Source organism: Drosophila suzukii, chromosome X, assembly GCF_043229965.1.
Source record: "Drosophila suzukii chromosome X, CBGP_Dsuzu_IsoJpt1.0, whole genome shotgun sequence".
Taxonomy (NCBI): domain Eukaryota; kingdom Metazoa; phylum Arthropoda; class Insecta; order Diptera; family Drosophilidae; genus Drosophila; species Drosophila suzukii.
The window spans coordinates 10,548,599-10,569,036 of record NC_092084.1 but is presented as its reverse complement, the minus strand read 5'-3'; the positions used below and the strand labels follow the sequence as shown (position 1 = coordinate 10,569,036).

The following is a 20,438-nucleotide window of genomic DNA, read 5'->3' as shown; positions in this document are numbered from 1 at the left end:
ACACAGCGAGAGCGAAAGAGAGGGCGATCAGTGTGAGTGGGGTTGAGCGAAAGAGAGAAAGAGATAGAGACAACGCAGGCATAACTAATAATAAAAGAGTACGACAGCAGTTGCAGTAAATTACAGTTTGTTTCATTGGTTTTCTTTGAATGTTTTATTTGAGAAACGTTTTCTTTTTCATCGCTTATAATTCAAAAAATTAACTAAAGAAGTAGTCGCAGTATACACAAAAAATCAAATTAAATCAAATAATAATCGATGTGATAAAAAATAATAATGAAGAACTCTAGTGTGGTAGTAATCCAATATCAAACAGAAAAGATTTTCATCGCGTTTATCTATTTTCATTTTTCATTACATACTAGATTTACATTTAACAGGGTTTTTTTTGTTTCGTCATACGTATTAATAATAATATTACAATCGAAAACTGTGATGAATGCAGACACACACAAAAATATAAAATTATAATTATCGAGTTTTTCTTCTCTTTCATTTCGTGTCACAAATAATGTAATGTTTAGTGTGTTGTTGGTAATTATAATTAAGTAAATGCTTAAGAATGGTAATAAAAAAAAAGAGCGTATAGTAAGCTAAAATTCAATTCGGGACGCGCGCATCTCTCACATTTCTATATATCGTACAACGGCTGACTGACGAGATTTGTGGTGAATTTTGCATTTGAATGGGAAAGATGAATGGGTTTCGATCTCAGAGGGACGACAACACGATCTCGAATGAATTGTAATGCTTAGTCAAATGCGTTGCAATACTTTTGCCATTTTTTCCTGGCCCAGTGGGTGTGTGTTGTGTGTGGACATTTCGATTGGAATGTATACATTACATATTCGAGGCTTATTATCAATAAAAGAAGTTAAGATGGTTAAGATGCTCTAGACGACTCAGAACGCACAAAAACATGCAAAACACAAAATGTTTCAAAACATAAGGCAATGAAATTAAGTTATAACGTTGAGCAAATTAAGTTGAAATCGGGGTAAAGTTGGGTTTTGGTTTTTATCTTTTCATGATTTAGGTATGGGGACATTACTGGGGTGGGGGGATGTTACACTGAGTGTGAACAAAAAACAAAAGTTGAAACGCAATTGAAATAAACACTACAAAAATGTATGCAAAATTTATCGATTATATCTGGGATATATGTATCATATTCATATATATATATATATATAGAGCAGTAAAAATATGTCTTTAACTGGATATCATGTAGATGATGTCTGTGTGTGAATGAGTGTATATATATATATAGAGATTTTTCAGTTATATATGATGGATGTTTTCCTTTTTTTTTTGCTGGGATCTTATAGACTCGATACGATGCAATTCGATATTATCGGGTACTCAATTTCGGTCGTTCGAAAAGCCAAAAAGATCAGTGGGTGTGTGATAACGCTGCGTTCACATTTTGGAAATTCTTTGTACATCCCAATGGAATCGGCTAATCGATCGATCGACTTGATAGTTCTTCTTTTTGACGGTTTTTAGATATCTTTTTTTCGATTTTTTTTTTAGACTAACATTGAGGCTAGGACACTAAGTAATGTTATGCTTATTGTGGTGGCCAGCGTAATGATTGTTGTTGTTGCTGTTGTTATCGATGTGATTGTTGTTGTCGATGTGGCTGTTGTTGTTGTTGTTGTGAACAGTCGTTTGTGTAGCGCACCGACACCGGAATTATATCCGGCCGAATAGAGCAACGTGCCGAGATTGTTATTAGCTGAATCGGACTCACCTCGTGTCGTCTTCATAATGATGGAAGCGGGCGATGAGTAGCCGATGGCATTGTGCGCCTTCAGTTCGATGCGATAATAGGTGTTGCCCACCAGCTGTGACATCTCGAATGAGGTGGTCTCCACCACCTCGACGGTGTTGCAGGAGTTCTCCAATTCCGTCCAGGTGCCGCTGATCTTAACGCCCTGAAGAGGATGAAGGTCAATTAGTATTCGTTTTATTTCTAGTGATATTTCTTCTTTAAAGTATATTTCGCTTGGAGAACATGGGATCTTAAATTTATATAATAAGATATCTATCATATATAGTATTAGGTATCTAGATATAATATATATTATAACTTCTTTTGGGACCTTCTTAAAAGGGCTTGTAATAAAAGGTTACGCTCTTAAAGTAGTTCTTCAGTTTTAGCCCATAACTCATAACTTACCGGACAGTATTTGATCTGGTACTTGTCGATGGGCTCCCCATTATCAGCGGGCACTCCCCAACGCAGCTCGAAGTGATCGGAGTAGGGCGAGACGACCACCGGCTCCTCCTTGTCGTGCTGGACGGGATTGTGCAGTGGCTTGGGCTCCTCGGGAGCCGACCGGCGTGGCGTCGACTGTTGCTGATTGACGCCCCAATTGCCCAATCCCACCTGGTTGCGGGCGGCGAATCGGAAGCTGTACTCCGTCTGTGGTCGCAGTCCCTCGACAATGTACGGCGAATCGGGTGACCAGCTGCGATTATAGGCGGTCGACCAGTCGGGATTTAGGGCCTCCTTGTACTGCACACTGAACGCCAGGATGGGCAGACCCACTTCGGTTGGTGGACCGCGAATGTCAAAGGTCATCGTGGTGGCGGTCAACTGGCTGGGCTTCGCTTCGGATACAAAATCTGGCACACGTGCCTCCTTCAGCTGCATATCATGCTCGGCGGATCCATGGATATTGGTCGCAATGCACTTGTATCCCGAGTAATACTGCCTCGTCACCGGATGAACAATCAAATCGCTACGCGGTCCAGTGCCCACAATCTTCAGATTGGTATCGTATAGATCCTTGACCTTGCGTCCATTCCAGTGCCATTCGATGGTGGCATTCGGGATGCCCATGGCCAGGCAGCTGAGGTTCGCCTTGCGCTGTTCCCACGAGAAGACCGGTGGCAGTTCCTTCATGTGGCTAAAGTCGGGTGCAAATTCAACGGTAATGTGGCCGGTCTTGTAGGCATTATCCTCCTGATTCTTGGCAATACACTGGTACAGTCCGTCGTCGGAACGCTCGGCATTGGAGATGCGTAGGGTGCCGGTGCTCTCGCCACGTTCTTCATCAAAGTTAACCTCCAAATTGATGCGATTGTCGTCATCCTGCTGGCCATTCGTGTACTCCTGCTTGGTTCCCCATCGTCGGAAGGTGATCGCCGGTGCCGGACGTCCCTTGGCGCGACAGGTGATGGCAATCTCCTTGTTCCTGGCCCCCGTCACGTTGTACAGCTCATAGATTTGCGGACGGACCAGGACATTCAGCTTGGTCTTCTTATCAACAACACCGGCCTTGTTCTTGGCCAGACACGTGTAGGTGCCGTAATCCTCCTGGCTGACAGAGCTGATGGTGACCAAACCCGTTTGCGGGTTGACCTGGAATCGATCGGCGGTGGCCACGTTCAATTGGGTGGCATCTCGAATCCAACTGATCTCCGGCACTGGTTTGCCGCTTGCCGTGCAGTTGGCAGCAAAGGGTTTGCCCTCGACGGCATTCAGGGTTTCGGGCAGGGATACAATCACCGGCTGAATGAAGACCTCCACGCGGATGGTGCGCTCCAAAAGTTCTCCAGTTTCGATGACAGCCGCACGGCAAGTGTAGATGCCTTCGTCACTCTCCTGAACGTTGCGGATGAGCAGGCCATTGGTTTGCACCACATACTTATCGTTGGTGGTGCGGATCTGTATCGATGGATTAAACCAGGTCAGTGATTTACTCATAAAATATAGATTGTTTAATTGTAATTACCGGATCTCCGTTGCGCAGCCAGTCGATTGTTGGGTTGGGATCGGCCTTGACTTCGCACATAACCACGTAATCCTGACCCAAAGTGGGATACTGATTCTCGGGGGCATTGGTCCAGGTAATGGCCACTGTAAAGGGACAAGGGGAAAAAATGTTTATTAATATAGGTATTATATAATATAAACATATCTTTGGAATTTTTAAACCTAATATTAGAAAACCATTTCAATGCAAGTCCCCGACTATTAAAGGCTTTAATGTTGTATTTTTCTAAGAAAATAGCTGATATACTCTTAAAAAAGTAATTTATTATAAAGAGAAAATACAAGAATTTTGTTAATTAATGAATTTAGGAACTCATAAATAATTTTATGTACAATTTGTAATATTCCAAAATGCTACATTTTAGTTCATAATAAAATGTGTCACTACTAATTATACAAATCTCTTCAAAATCTGAATTTATTGCAATGAACCCTTAAATATAAATATTCCCAGATGGGCTCCCATAAATTATAAACAAATTGGTCTGTATTTTCTCATCCCTTTTCCCGTTTCGAAGGACACCTCTTTGCGCAGTGCTGACATTGTTTTTGTTTCGTAGACAGTAAGACGATTGCCAGCTGGACAAGGATTGGAGCCCTGAAGTCCTGCGACAAACAAATTCCTGAGCTAGGTGTGCACAAATTGTTTGATTTTGCTTCGCATTCATTTACACAGCACACAGACATAGGACAAAAAGAGGAAAAAACGAGAAACTGAGCCCAGAGAAAAATGCTAGCCAAGCAGGACACTAGTTTTCTGGTCATGTTGACAATCCAAGCGAAGCTCTACGTGGCGTATACGTAATATAATTTTAAACAAACTGTCGGGCGCATAAAAGCAATTCAAGCATCAAGCGCAAAGTCCAAGACATGTGCGCGGCTTTCCCCCCTTTCGTACATTTTCCTAAGGGTCACTAACGAGCTGGAAAAGGGCCCCCCCTCCCCTCTGGATGGACGCCCCTGCCTGGCTGCCAATAAATCTCCTCTCCCAAGATGACTTGGAAATTGAAAATGAGCAACAAAAGCAAAAAAAATAGTGTAAATTTGTGCATTGCTAAAGTGAAATTCCTAATCAAATACTTGCAACACTGTGCCGATAAACAGTGGCGTCCCCCTTTAAAAAGGAGGGGGGTTGTCGATTGTAAAGTACTAGGTGTTGGCAAATCAAAGCTCAGACTTTCAGACTACCAAATGAAATTCAAGGCGTGAAGCGGAAGAGTTGTTTAAATCTAAAAAATAATCAAAAGGCATCAAGGCAAAAGGGGGGAATCCCAGTGGTAAATTACAGGTACAGTTGTGCTCAAAGGGTAGAAGGAGAAAGAAATACGGTTGGCAGCCTAAAGGGGAATTGTTAAATGAATATACATATACAAGGGGTAAAAGATTTTCCATTAAATCTAAAAGTTATACACTACATTTAGAGTTCGAACTATTCAGTGGATACATTAGTCTTTGGAAATAAAAAAACTAACCAACTAATCGGTATTTTTTTGTGATTTGTTAGAAATGTACTTTTCTAAAAATGGCCTCTGCGAAAATGTTAATAATAATCCGAAATATAAGCATAGGGTATTTTAAAAACCAGGTCAATCTGCCAGTCATCTGAATTTCATTTCATATATTTCATGCTCTCCAATCTGCCCATGTAAATCTGGCTTAGGTTTTGCACCTTTTATAGAGAAGAAGAACCCGTTTGTCAACGGCTTTCAGGTGGTAATGGAACCCACAACCCACTTAAATCTGCCATCATATTTTGCATTTGAAAAGGCAATCTTGGCCGAAAAGCTGTTACCCATCATTGGCAGCCTTTCAGTTCCAGCATGTGTGTGGCTCAAATATTTACAGTTTATTTATAAATCAGTGTAATAACAAGCCATCTCTGTCTGTCTACCGACTGTCAAGCTTCCATATATATCTATATATCTATATGGTATATATATATTTCTATATATATGGGATGTCCGGCCAAAGCCAAATCCAAAGCCAAAGCCAAAATAACGGAAAGTTGTGTTAAAAACATTTTCTATTTGCAGTTTTTTATTGGCAGTGTCTGGATGTGTATGTCCTGGGATGCTTCTTCGCCCTGCCATCCTTGTTCCTTATTTTTTTTTTTGTATTTTTTCCTTGCACCCACACAACATATAAAATAAATAAAAACTTGCTGCTCCTGTCATTTCTCTCTCCGTTCCCCAGGATTTTTCCCGGATATTTCCCTTGCATCCCCTTGCTCTTTTCAGTTTGGCTGCATTGTCGTAGCGTGTGAGATTTTGTTGTTCAAACACTTTTCGCTAGCTGCGTTCGTTTCTGACGTCTGATGGGCAGCCAGCACACACCCAGATGTATATAGATATATAACGATCTATATATATATATATATAGAAGGAGAGGAAAAAAGATGAACTAGTTTACGATTTCATTATTAGTTTGAACAAGGACAAGCCAGAGAGTCCAGGAGACCAGGAGTCCAGGAGTCTGGGAGTCTGGGTGTCCGGGAGTCCGAACCCGGAGCTCCTTCTTTGTCGGTGCCGGAGAGCCCCGAACATGACTCACAACTTATTGAAAAAGTTGCTGCAACAACTTATTAGAAAAATAAAAATGGAGCAAAAAGAAATAATGGATACAGTAGAAAGAGGCAACTGCTGGGGAAACTGCAATTTGATTTGGGGCCTGGACCGGCAATGGGTCCAAAATTACCGCTGACCAGGTCGAATCCGGTTCACAAAGTGATAATAAAATCTAACAGATTGTCGCAACCGAGGCGTGTGTTTTGAAGTTTGGTAAAAGGTTTTCCAATTAAAAATGTATAAATATTTTTAATTTAATCCATAATTAAACAGGCTTGGTTTTAAGTTTCTCAAGTGCAACCTTTAGGCAAGCAATGCCTCGGGTATTAATTAATTTCTTGCATAATCTTGCCACATTTATTTGTCAACATAATTATATTTAATGTTGAAATTGTAATATCAAATATGTAATTCGACTATCGAAATATCCATTTAAACAAGCAGTGAAACAGAAATAAATTAAATTTCTGCAATGCAAACATTGCAAGAGTCTTGAGCTCAAAAGGTTGACACACACAAATCTCAATTAATTCAAATGCTAATTGATCATTTTGACTTGTGCCTGCATTACAGCTGAAAAGTATGCTATAAATCCTTGTTTACTTTGCCAATGTCCGAAAATGTCCGTTTGAGAAAATGTACAAATTGCAGACAATGCAACCAGTTTGCAGTACCAAAATCGAGCAACGGAATAAAGCTAATTGGGCAGCCAAGCCAGATAAATCGAATTGTATTGCAGATACATATTTGTATATACATATATTTATCAATTGCCAACTCTCTAATGCCTCCAATCAACATTATTAGTGGCAATTACATGGCCAACAATGCCAAAGGATGTCGACTATTATCGGCCATCAGATTGAGACCGAGTATCTATACATATGCGAATAAATATTGAATTGATGCACTGCCTTTATACTTTGAGCTAATGCGCTTTAATGCCTTTAATTGCGGGCTGCAAATAAGAAATTGCAAAAGATACATAGCTTAAAGCGCTTCCCAGAGCGGAAGTTGCCATTCCATTCTAGCCTGCAGTCTAACTGCGTCTGTTGCTGCTGTTCTGCTTTTCTGCCGGAAGTTTGTTTTGAGCATATGCATTTATTAAAAGCATAAATATTGAAATATTAAGCTGTGACTGGCACAAACAACGGTATGTAAATATGCCATAACCAACTCCCCTTTTCGAATTCCCGCTCATGTGTACTGTTTTCCTACACTGAATAATTTTATTAAATTTATTATGTTTTGTATTTCCAAGAAAATTCCCTTTTTTGACATATTCTCAAAAAAGTATTCTTTTTTTTTAAATATTGATCATTAGAAAGACTGTTTTTAAGACTGTCCAATACTGGCCCCAATTTTAAACATATTTGACTTTACTTATGGAGAAAGTAAAATATTTGGGGGACTGCCTTTAATCCTCTTCTGATTCATCTTAGATTTTCTTCCAGTGCAGGAAAAGTAAATCTTGCAATTTGCCTTCAGCTCTCTGGCTGTCTCTGTCGCAGTGTGTCTGCTTATTTGCTTAACTAAATGCAACTTGTGAGTTGTCAACACAATGCCAGTTACTTCTATAGACCCCCCCCCCCCCCCACGCACATACACATTCACCCATTCTGGCCACATCCTTCGACCAAATCCTTAAGTTGCTCCTTGTTGGTGTTGATAACTAACTGCTGTTAGGCTTTGTATTTAAATGCTGGTCAACCTGGTTTCTATCTCTCACAACAGTAGGGGCTTAAGCAAGCTTAACACGAACATTCCAACCGCAAAGTTGGAGAGCTCTTAAAGCTACACGTATGGCTTGGCACTTGCCAACACTCACGCATCCACGCGTCCACGCTGACCAACACTGAAGTCTCCTGGCATTTAGTCAACACTGATTGTGTGCAAATTGCGGAGTGCAGCGTATTTACCTGCCCCTCATTCTGATGAAAAAGGAGATTCCATTCCGACGCAGTCATTCCAAGTCAAACAGATAGCCTGACATCGATCCGAGTAATGGAGAACTGGAGAGTGTAGCTAGTACGAGTTCGGTTACTATACATACTACTCCTTCAGTTCTGGAGTTCTGGGTGCCCATATCACCGGGCGCAAATTGTTGCCCGGCAAAATATTTGATTTCATTTCAAACGCACCAGCCTGGGCGGCCTCTCAATTCAGTTTACTCACTCTCTATCGAAATGAAAAGGGCGCCACTGCACGGTTAGAAAAAAGGGGGGTTTCAACCGAAGATCAAAGTATTTCATTCTGGATATTACTTGGAATCCCCAACAGCTTCTAGCTTTTTACAAAGCGAACACTGGTGATCGGGATCGAATTTATTTTATAAATTTTAAATATAATCAGCTTTCGCGTTTATTTAGGTAGTCTGTAGACACTTACACTAACCGGTTACATGGTCAATCAATTTTTTACGTGTAGTGCACGACTATTCCTATAACAGCCCAGAATTTCTCACATATCACTAGCACGAGTATTGTTGGCTCACTATTTCTTTACCTTTGCCAGCTACAGCTCCTCCCTTCGTCGCTTGCACCACCGAATGTGTTTGAACATCAGGCGAAAGTAGATAGGGATAGTGGTGGTGGTAGTAGTAGGTTCCAGTTGTTAGCGCGCCCAGTGGTTTTTGCTCCGTGTGTGCAATGAGTACGAACTTTAAATTGCTTAGAAAAATCAATCTCGTAAAAGTTTTGAGCTGCAGCGTCACTTATGTGCACTCGACTACAGAAACGGTCTGGGGAAAGGTCTAGGAGAAAGGGGTACACAGAGAGCGAAAGAGTTGCTAGAAAGTCAACGAGCCAGCAAAATGTGTGCAGGTGAGTGAGTGTGTGTTTTTTTCAACAGCTGCTTATTGAAGAACGTGTTTTGCTTTGTATTGTTGCTGGTTTAATTTTTTCAATTTTTTTTTTGTTTTGTTTTGTTAGATGAAAGTGGGTGGCAAGAGGTTCAGATCCTCAGCGATTGCTTTGTACTGGACGCATCCATTTTGTTCTAGATTCGCTTACAATGCTGCGCATGTAATGAAATCCCGGCAACTGTAATTTCTTACTGCCGTAACTCTGGGCTCTCCAGCAGCCCAGCAGTCCGGCATTGTGGCACTCGAGCAATGTGCAGGGGACACAAATTGCTAACAAGATAAATGAATCATGCAGCAGAGGAATCACGTCGAGCTTTTCCGCTTTCAAATGGCGATTACTCACAGCATCACGAACGACGAGGGGGAGTCGAGATGGTCCCTAATCGATGGCGACAACAAGTCAAGCATGCTCGGACATGTAATGACAAATTTCGGCCACCCGACACAACTGTACTTGGCTCGGAACAAAGTAAATCGACCTGGCCAGCCACACAAAATCGCTGTTTTACTTGTGGCTGAAAGATATACATTTATCAAGAATCAAATAGCATTAATACTGCTCAGAAAGAATTACAAAATTTTTTGAAGGAACCTACTAACATTGTCTATATACATGATACATTTTTCCATATAAATGGGAGCTTAAAACTGAACTTCTAGATTCCCTACTTTAAGTAATTGAATTCAGATTTTGAAGTGCGGTACCTTTATGAGTTTGTGGTTAAATTCTTTAACGTTGTACATTCAAATAATTAGTTTTAAAGATGGTCAAAGTTTTAGCCTATTTTCATGTTCGAATTTTTTGTATTTCCAAAGGCTTTCAGAGTGGTGACCCAAAACTGAACTTCTAGATTCCATAACTTAAGTTATTGTACCCCGATTTTAACGTGGGACACCTTTATGAGTTTGTGGTTGAATTCAATAACCGTCTACATTCAAATAATTGTTTTAAAAGAGGGTCACAATTTTGACCCATTTTCATGTCCGTTTTTTTGAATTTCCAATGTTTTTCAGAATGGGGACCCAAAACTGCACTTCCAAATTCCATAACTTGAGTTATTGGATCCCGAATTTGACGTGGGATACCTCTATGAGTTTGTGGTTGAATTCTCTAACCTTCTACATTCAAATAATTGTTTTAAAAGAGGGTCCAAAATTTAGCCCATTTTCATGTCAGATTTTTTTGTGTTTCCAATGGTTTTCAGAATGGGGACCCAAAACTGAACTTCCAAATTCCATAACTTGAGTTATTGGATCCCGATTTTGACGTGGGATACCTTTTTGAGTTTGTGGTTGAATTCTCTAACCTTCTACATTCAAATAATTGTTTTAAAAGAGGGTCTAAATTTTAGTCCATTTTCATGTCGGATTTTTTTGTATTTCCAATGGTTTTCAGAATGGGGACCCAAAACTGAACTTCCAAATTCCATAACTTGAGTTATTGGAACCCGATTTTGACGTGGGATACCTTTTTGAGTTTGTGGTTGAATTCTCTAACCTTCTACATTCAAATAATTGTTTTAAAAGTGGGTCCAAATTTTAGTCCATTTTCATGTCGGATTTTTTTGTATTTCCAATGGTTTTCAGAATGGGGACACAAAACTGAACTTCCAAATTCCATAACTTGAGTTATTGGATCCCGATTTTGTTGTGGGATACCTTTTTGAGTTAGTGGTTGAATTCTCTAACCTTCTACATTCAAATAATTGTTTTAAAAGTGGGTCCAAATTTTAGTCCATTTTCATGTCGGATTTTTTTGTATTTCCAATGGTTTTCAGAATGGGGACCCAAAACTGAACTTCCAAATTCCATAACTTGAGTTATTGGATCCCGATTTTGACGTGGGATACTTCTATGAGTTTGTGGTTGAATTCTCTAACGTTCTACATTCAAATAAATATTTTTAGAAAGGGTCCAAATTTCAGCCCATTTCCATGTCAGATTTTTTTGAATTTCCAATGGTTTTCAGAATGGGCACCCAAAACTGAACTTCCAAATTCCATAACTTAAGTCATTGGATCCCGATTTTGACGTGGGATACCTCTATGAGTTTGTGGTTGAATTCTCTAACCTTCTACATTCAAATAATTCTTTTAAAAGAGGGTCCAAATTTTAGCCCATTTTCATGTCAGATTTTTTTGTATTTCCAATGGTTTTCAGAATGGGGACCCAAAACTGAACTTCTACATTCCATAACTTGTGTTATTGGATCCCGATTTTGACGTGGGATACCTCTATGAGTTTGTAGTTGAATTATCTAACCTTCTACATTCAAATAATTGTTTTAAAAGTGGGTCCAAATTTTAGTCCATTTTCATGTCGGATTTTTTTGTATTTCCAATGGTTTTCAGAATGGGGACCCAAAACTGAACTTCTACATTCCATAACTTGTGTTATTGGATCCCGATTTTGACGTGGGATACCTCTATGAGTTTGTAGTTCAATTCTCTAATGTTCTACATTCAAATAAATATTTTAAAAGAGGGTCAACATTTTAGCCTATTTTCATGTCCGATTTTTTTGTATTTTCAATGGTTTTCAGAATGGGGACCCAAAGCTGAACTTCCAAATTCCATAACTTAAGTTATTGGATCCGGATTTTGACGTGGGATACCTCTTTGAGTTTGTAGTTGAATTATCTAACCTTCTACATTCAAATAATTGTTTTAAAAGAGGGTCCAAATTTTAGCCCATTTTCATGTCAGATTTTTTTGTATTTCCAATGGACCTCAGAATGGTGACCCAAATCTGAACTCCTAGATTCCATAACTTGAGTTATGGGATCCCAATTTTGATGAGGAATACCTCAATGAGTTTGTGGTTCTCCATAATTCAAGGTGTGTATTTCAACATACATATAAGTATGCCGGGAAGGAGGAAATAAATATGAAAGCACCCCCTGAAACAATTTGTGGCCCCGCCACTGGAATGTTATTATACACAGGAGCCGGGACTTACCGTAAGTTTTAATTGTGACGCCCTTCTCGAGGATCTCGGTATTTGCATAGGAGGCGGTGCAGTAGTACTTGCCGCCCATTTCCACCGACAGCGAGGTAATCATCAGGGCCAAACTTTCGCCGGGCAGCGTTTCCGTGTACATCGGCGACTGGTCGCGTCCATTCCTTCTTTGGCGGGAAAGCACGGGAAATGCCGGAATGCCGGAAAGTCGGAAAAGCGGGTAATGAAAGCGGGTTGTATGTATATTAGTAACGGAATAATATGCAATTCAATTGTACGATTACGAGTATAAGAGTATGGGTGTCAGTAGTGGGTACACAGAGGTATGTTCTCGGTATAATTATTTTTATTGTTATTATGTTTTTATGCTTATGCTTATAACAATTGCTGCTGTTGCTGTTAGTAGAATTTTCCCTGGTCCCCTGCTCATTTGCATGCCTCACCCAAAAATGTGTTACGCATTTTTCCCTCCTGGCTTTTTCCGACTATATGTATATACATTTCGCATTTACAGCAAATTTGCCACGGCAACAACTTCAATGGGAAATGTGAAATGTGAAAATTCTTTGGCTTCAAATGCGGTGCCTATTTTTCCCCAAAAAAGGGTGAGGGGTAGGGAAAAGCAGCTTTTCCTCTAATGTAAAATGCGATAAGAGCCATCACGTTGTTTGGGCAAATCGAAGTTAAAATTTCTTTGACTGCCAAAATGCATTGAAATGTTTGGTATTTTGTGTGCAATTTATTCATTGATTTTTCAATGGTTTTGCAAAACAATTGAATTTCCTAAATTTATAAAGCTTTACCCAAATATTATGTTATATATTTTTACTAACTAATGCTTGTAATGTAATTATTAACTGCCTTGAAACCATTTCGTAGCCCCATCTAAAATAATTACTTAATAAATTACCTAATAGCTTGGTGCGTGTTTATTCGTTATGCTAATTAAACCCTAAATCAAATTCCATTTCCCTCACTTTCTTCCCTTTTTCTTTTGCATTTGTAAGTGTTTGCAATTTTCCGTGAATACTTTCAACTTTCTTTTTGTATCGTTTGTGAATTTGCGAATTAGCAAAAGTAAATCGCACAAGGCAAACAAATTATTGTGGTACCCCCTTTTTCGATGCCCCTCGAAGAGTGGGAGTTATCGCCCGAAACTCCTACACTTTTCCAACTGCTGCCCATTGTGCGACTCACGTACTAATTAATTAAAAAAGTTTTCTTCATGGCGCAGAAACTAAATATGCATAGAGGCGCTTATTATTATTATTACGACTTTGCGAAGCCAAAAAAGGCAAAGAAACACAGGGAGAAAAAAATACCAGTAAAGGCAAAAACAAGGAAGTTGCATTTCCGTTTTTGTGAAGGAAAATTGCAATATTTGGAAAAGCGGCAAAAGTCAATGAAAGCCTCTCCTCCTTTTTTTTTTTTTTTTTTTCTTTTTGCGGCGGTGGATTTCAATTTTTGACAGTCACTCGTCGTTTATTTTTTGCAACTTTTGTTTTTACGACTGTAATTGGTTTTATATATTGCACATGTGTGCGGGTGTTTGTTTGCATTTCCTTGTTTGTGCGAGGACAGGCACAACCTGCGTTCGATTTGCGAATCGCAATTGTTGGCAAAAATGCAAAAGCAGAAAAATATTCCGGAAAGCGGAGGAGCGCTGCTGTTACAGCTGGGGTAGGAAAAATAGAGCCACAAAGGGGTTTGACAAAAAATTGGGTAGTGAGTTCAATACTGGTGTAGAATGATCATAGCTCAAGTACAGGAAAAGAATTATATAATTTTTTAGTTTGGATTTACATTTAAAAAATGTCATTTAAAAAAAGTGGGTAGTGAGTTCAATTCTGGTGTAGAATGGTCATAGCTTAAATCCAGGAGAAGAATTATACAATGTCTTCGTTTGGATTTCCATTTAAAAAAGAAGTGATTTTTCAAAAATCACCTATTTAAAATTCATGTTGGAAATAGATAGACTAACCAAAGACACCTACTATGGTATTTTCCTATTTTGAGTGTGTTTATCCTAAGTGCTTGATTTTTTATTTATAAAAAAGAGAAAAAATCATTAATTACAGTGCCTCTAAAATTTACATTAATGATATTTAAATTAAATGAGATTGATTTCAAATTAATGCACTTTATAAGACAAGCAACCTTGACTAAATCAACATTTGCTTCGGATAACAATAAAATTCTTTAGTTTCTATTGACTTGACCTGGATTGTTTGCATGGAAAGCCGTCATTGCTGCGCCCAAAATTATGCTAACAAAAGTTGTTGACGCAGAAAAAAATACGACGCCTCGCAGGGAAAACCGCAGCAGTGGGTGGAAATCGGGAAATGTTTGGGGCGGAGCGAAAGAGACGGGGCTCTGAAGACATTGTGCAAAAATTTCGCTGCATATTTGCGTTGGATTTTTAATATTGCGCCAAGCACATAGAAAAAAAGACGGAAAAAAACCAACTAGCATTGGAAAAGAAAAAAAAGAAGAAAAACTGGAAGGAAAATAGGATAGAATAGGGATGAGCAAACCGTTACGCATACGTAAAAATCAAATTTCTGTTCAGTCTTCTATAGTACTTCCTTTCTTTTTTTTATTTTGTTGATTGTCTCTCTTTCTCTCTCTCAGGAGACTTGGCGCCTTGGGAACCCGGGGCCATATAGCAATTCCTACTTTTTTATTGCATTTCTTTTGGCCCCCTTTTGGATGCGAATAAAGATGTCGTTGCCCGTTTGCTGTTGTTATTGCCATTTTCGCTGTTATTGAATACGCAATGAATGTCGCGGAAAAGCGGGGAAAAGGGCGGGTGTTTTCCATCGACGATATCTTAAGACTGTTCAGACAGGTCCCAGAGTCATTTCTCTGTGTCTAGTTATTTTACAGCAGCACAATGTGCACTACTGCCATATTGATCACTTGCTATTCGCTCCATTTCTCTTCATTTGCAGTCCATAAAGCTAACAATGGAATGTTTTGATGCACTTTTGTTATTGAAGTTTTCAGGCATTATTATGACTTCTTTTTAATTAGACTAGTGTGCACAGTTTATGGGGATATTAAAGTCAACTTTAAATACCTGTTAGCTAGTAGACTTTAAACTGCCATATACTAGACGTAAACCTAACCTGAGTATTAAAGTTTTAACGTTTTTAATGAGCAAGCGAACTGGCTGCCAAAGCTTTCGCCCGGCATATCATAATACCACCTGCACACCACCCCTAGAATTATGCCTGCAATCCCTTAACCCCTTACAAAACGCCCAGGGGAACAGAAAAGATACTGACCTCTGGCGGACCCAATGGGCAAAAACCAACAAACCAAAAAAAAAAAAAAAAGAGGGAAAATTGGAAAGCCAAACCCCCGCCAAAAGCCGTGCCCAAAAATGCGAGCATTGCCCGGCCGCAGAACTATGCCGAACTTAATCGTTTTAATTAACTTGGCCCCGAGTATAAACGGAACCATGGATCCTACCATTTTCCTACATTTTCCGAGGGGGTGGGCAAAAAATGGGCCGGCTTGTCGGTTGGTTTTTGGCAGCTTAATTACATTTCGCGCCTGCAAGTATGCAATGCATTGCATGCGTATTGTGGGCGGCTGATGGGCGGTGGGCGTTTGGCCGTATAAGTGGGTGTGGCCTGCCCCTAACAAAAAAAAAGAGAAATACACCCAACCGGCCAAGAACAACAACAGCCTGGCCACAGAAAAGAGAAGAGGAGCAGCGAAACCGAACCCAACCAACACAAAACAATCAGCAGTAGGCAGAGAGGCCAGTAAACTAAAGGAAATGGGGGGAAATCTAGGGGGGAAAAGCCGGACAAAAGGGGGTTGTCCACCAACCCAGAGTTGCCACAGCACCGTTTGAAATGAAAAATTGCATTCACTTTTGCCTGAACGGAATTGAAAAGCCAGCCGCCGTCCAGCCAGGGTTGCCGCAATCATAATTAAAGCACACTTTGCCAAAGGCGAAATGATGAATGAAATGTCCTAAAAAAGAAGTTCTATGAAGGTATAAATAACAAAGAAACATTTTAAAATATCATTTGTTTTAATTTTTGAATAAAGGATGGTACTAACTTTACAGATTTTCATTATGATTCAATATGGGTAGGTTAAGAATAAAGAAATAATATGGAAAAATAAAAAATAATACCATAAATAGGAACATTTCAAGATTTCCCCTCAAAAAGAAGCAAAACAAATTAAGAATGATAAACATAATTTAATGGGTTTAAAAGAAGAAATCTAAGCAAAATTGAAACCAAGCCAAAACACAAATTTCCACTCGCCCAGTTTGACGAGGAAATGGGGTTAATTAGAACGCAATGGCCGGACGGTAAATGTCCCCCGTCCGGCGAAAGCCCCTTGAACCCTTTCACGGGTTAAACGGGGGTCAGGTGTGAAACACTCTCCAGGGGTTAACACCAAAGCCCTTTTTCTTGTATTTCCCCTGGATTTCACTGAATTTCCCACTCCATTCAGTCTGCAGGCAAATTAATTAACACGATTTCGCTTTTCACACGCAAGTACACACACAAACACACACACACTCGGGGAGCTGAGATTTCGATCTGAATATTTGACCTAAGAATTCCCATTCGCATTTGCCTTTCACATTCCCTTGCACGTTTTTCTGCAGCATTTTCCTTTATTGCAATTTCGTCCTTTTTCGGTTGCCAAGGGAGAGATTCCCCTTGATTTCGCCGAGGAAAACTTTTGTTTAATTCTATTTTGTGTACGGAAACTTTTTTAGCTTTTCGTTTACTTGCTAATGAAATACGTTTTCAATGTCTTTTGCATTTTCATGGAAAAACAAGGTGATTAATAGTATTATGCGTAAGCTTCTAGCTGTCTTTCGTTATGGATGATTGTGAAAAGTAACAGCTTATTTTCAGCCAAGGGATATATAAATACTTTTCAAGAATATAAATTACTATTAGTCTTTATTGTTTATTTTTGAAAGTTTTCAAACTGTTTTAGAAAGTGATAACAGAGGCTGTTTTGCGCAACAGGCATGATATTATTATGTATCGATACAAAAAACCGATCTTTAATCGATAATTTATCGCTCGCTTTGGCTTTTAGCACTCAAATAAATCAAAATGGAGACCGAGATGAAGGATGGTTAGTACGACAACTAATAGGAATGTTGCATGAGGAAAATGGGTGTGTGAGTGCTTTTGTGTCAGTTGTCGAATGGAAAATGTCAAATGCCAAATGCTACTCATAAGTTAGGCCCTTTGCAAAATTGGGCCTGGGCAAAATGCAGCGAGATGAGTTAACAACAAACAAGAACAAATCAAATCAAACAATTAATCATGCCAAAAACAACCACAATAAAGGGACTAGGAAAAGGGGGCGGGGCACAGGAAAAGCTACGAGTCTAGAACTTTAGGTTTTTAGTCACAGTCATGTTGCCAGAAACTACAGTAAGTTGCTGTTATATTTGGCAGCTGCTTAAAAATGTTTCTGTTACAGTTTTTTTTTTATTTTCCGGTTAAAGTCAATTGAAACTTCCTGTTAAAGTCAGGAACTACTAGTTTCATAAGAAGCTGTCAAAGGTCTACCAAATTTTGGTGTTCTTTGTTCAAGTTTTACAATGAACTTTTGATGGCAAAGTCAGAAGTCAGCGGTTAACTTTTAAAAGTTAAAGTACCGGTTAACTTTCAGTTACTGTCTGAGTTTATGTCGCCGTTTTCTATTTACTGATGCTTGTTGCAGTTGCATTTACTGATTACTGTTGCAGTTGCAGTTAAATTACTGGTTACTGTTTACGCTTGCAGTTGCTGTTACTGGTTTACTGGATTTTGTTGCTTTTGGTATATAGCTGATCGCGTCACTTACTCTTTCTTTCTATTGCCCTTGGAATCATACAGTGGATCGTAATTCCTACAATACGATATATACGACAGAAGTGTGAGTGTTGTGGTGTATATTCATTGGTAAGTGTAAGTGAGTGTGTGTTGTTTTTTTTAACATAAGAAATATCACCAATAACCGGAGGTTAAGATAGATAGATGGGGTTTTTATTGGTTAAAAACTTACGGCTTGGGCAGAATGGTGTTGTTGCGGTTATCCTTCCATTGCAGATCGGCTACCAGGTTGGGTTCGGGAACTGTGGGTCGACAGGTGAGGATGAGGGGCTTGCCCACTGGCTTGCGCTGGACCTCTTGTTTGGGGTAAATCTCCAGGATCGGAGACTGCGCCTGGCACAGTTCTGAAAAGGTAAGGTAAATACAGTAGGCAATTAGCGGGGTTGTACACGGAGAGAAAATTATAAGAAAATATTTGAAGATATTTCATTTCATAATTCTATGACACTCCCAATTTTGGAAATAATATAAGTATAATATTAAATACTATATCTTTAAGTATCTTAGAATCTAAAGTTAAATTCCATTAAATATTTGTATGAGAAGTTGGAAACAGATATTATTTTAAAATCTAAATAGTGAAGTTTCAGTTACACCTCTCATAATATCCAAATGATTATTTTGATAGCTTTAATGGGGTACACAGAAAACCCCATCTGATATTGCGTTTTTCTCTTGATTGAGAGCTGTGGCCATTGGTCTTTGTTTTCATTTTATCTGCTCTTTTTCCGAGTGACTCATTTGCACAGGCGAGTAAATTTTAAATTAATTTTAATTGCCTTTGCTGTGGACGCTCACAAAGGGGCGGGGCTGGTGGGGTTTTTGAGGGGGGTCCCCAGCTGGGAACCTTTGTAATTTTCGCCTCCGCTCATTATGCACAAAAATCGACGGTAGTTTGTATGTGTCTCTCAATTAAATGAAATTATTCCAGCGAAATTCGAAGTGAAATTCAATCGAAATTTTGTAGAAATGTAATGGAAATTAGTTGAGCGCACTTAACTTTGCGTTATTTCATTAAGAATTTAATACGCACATTTTTGACGATTTTCCGGTGGGGAAACAGTGCATTTGGAAATTGAAATTTCGACAGGATTTATGCCATTCAAATGTGTGTCAATAACTGCCAGCCATACAGCTATTCAAAATGTGAAAATTCAATCTGAAAACTAACTTACTCAATGTAAGAGAAAATAATGGAGTGCTGAAAAGCACACGTCACAAACGGAAGCCCAATTAAAAATGTGCACTGACATTTATTGAAATTTATCATGAGTTGATGTTTTTTTTCAGCATAAAACTCCTTTTAAAATTACCATTAAAGTTGATTTAAACAATGGCTCTCGCTTTTCATGAAAGCTTATTGGCTACTTTTATGCGAAAGGCTGTTAACATTTTAACGACAACTTGTGCGTTGATTGGAGTTTATGGCAATTAAAAATACTGCTTTTCTGGGTTTACAAGGTTGCAAAAGGGTTTTTAACTATCAGAATCTAGAATGATCTACATAAAAACAACAATAGAATAGTCTTAAAATCGGGATATATGGATTAATGTCAACAAATATAAGTTTTCTCCATTTTTTACCACCCACATTTAGAGTACATCTATTATATCCAAAAAGGGCACTCCATATTCCTTACTTATATAAGCAAGTTACCCATTTTCTGACCCAGCTGCTCTTTTTTTTAGCTGCCTCTCTTTGAAACTTGCTCCATGGCGACTAAAAGTTGGCCATTGTTCATCTAGCTAATTACCTACAATTAAACGCTCATGAAACCCTTTGTTACCAGGTCTAGGAATGGGATAGGATATATATATATATATATATTTATAGAGGATAAGGGAGCTGGGGTTTCTAGTTTGCAAGGAGCAGACAGACTATCCAAGAACTTCGCTTCCATTCTCATTACAATTAAAAGCCTTTCTGGCCATTTTCTTTGACATTTTATTGGATGGTCCCAGTTGACTGGGCAGGTTGGTAAGTGTGGGTGGTGTTGGCCTAAAGTCAAGGATGGCTGCTTAGCCTTTTTGGCCAAGTTCAAGTGGTGCTCGCTGCTTAATGGTCAATGTCTGCACATTCGTTAGGGAATTTTATGTGTGTGGTCAAGATTAAAGTGGGGCAAAATAAAAGAAAAAAGGAAAAGGGGTGGCGTTTTTAAAAGGGGGTTTCACTGACAGCAGCAGCTGTGATCAGAACCCCCCCCCCACATTTTTTTGTCAAGCCGCAAGTGCTGCACACAGTCGAGTGCATAAATAATTTAATGTAAACGAATCCTCTCAGGGGCGTGGGTGCAGAACGGGGTGAAAGGGGGCGGTGTGGCATGCAACAGAGTGCATTAAACTGCCCCCCGGCTGCTCTACGCCCCCGCCCCCGCCACCCCCCTTTTTTCTGTTTG

The 20,438-nt window shown here is 39.3% G+C and overlaps 1 protein-coding gene across 11 annotated transcripts in view; it reads right to left on the bottom strand.

Moving 5' to 3' along the window:
- Fas2 (fasciclin 2) overlaps window positions 1-20,438 on the bottom strand; it is a 74,578-nt gene that overhangs the window by 7,727 nt on the left and 46,413 nt on the right. For 4 of the 11 annotated variants that reach the window (XM_065868185.2, XM_017079636.4, XM_017079640.4 and 1 more), the window contains exons 3-8: window positions 18,215-18,386; window positions 18,014-18,058; window positions 12,170-12,336; window positions 3,744-3,868; window positions 2,183-3,676; window positions 1,754-1,937 (exon numbers count right to left, since the gene is read on the bottom strand). In XM_065868185.2, coding sequence (XP_065724257.2) covers window positions 1,754-1,937; window positions 2,183-3,676; window positions 3,744-3,868; window positions 12,170-12,336; window positions 18,014-18,058; window positions 18,215-18,386 — 2,187 coding nt within the window. The remainder of the gene's footprint in view (window positions 1-1,753; window positions 1,938-2,182; window positions 3,677-3,743; window positions 3,869-12,169; window positions 12,337-18,013; window positions 18,059-18,214; window positions 18,387-20,438) is intronic. The other 7 variants (XM_065868188.2, XM_017079639.4, XM_017079642.4 and 4 more) reach the window with 3 other exon arrangements.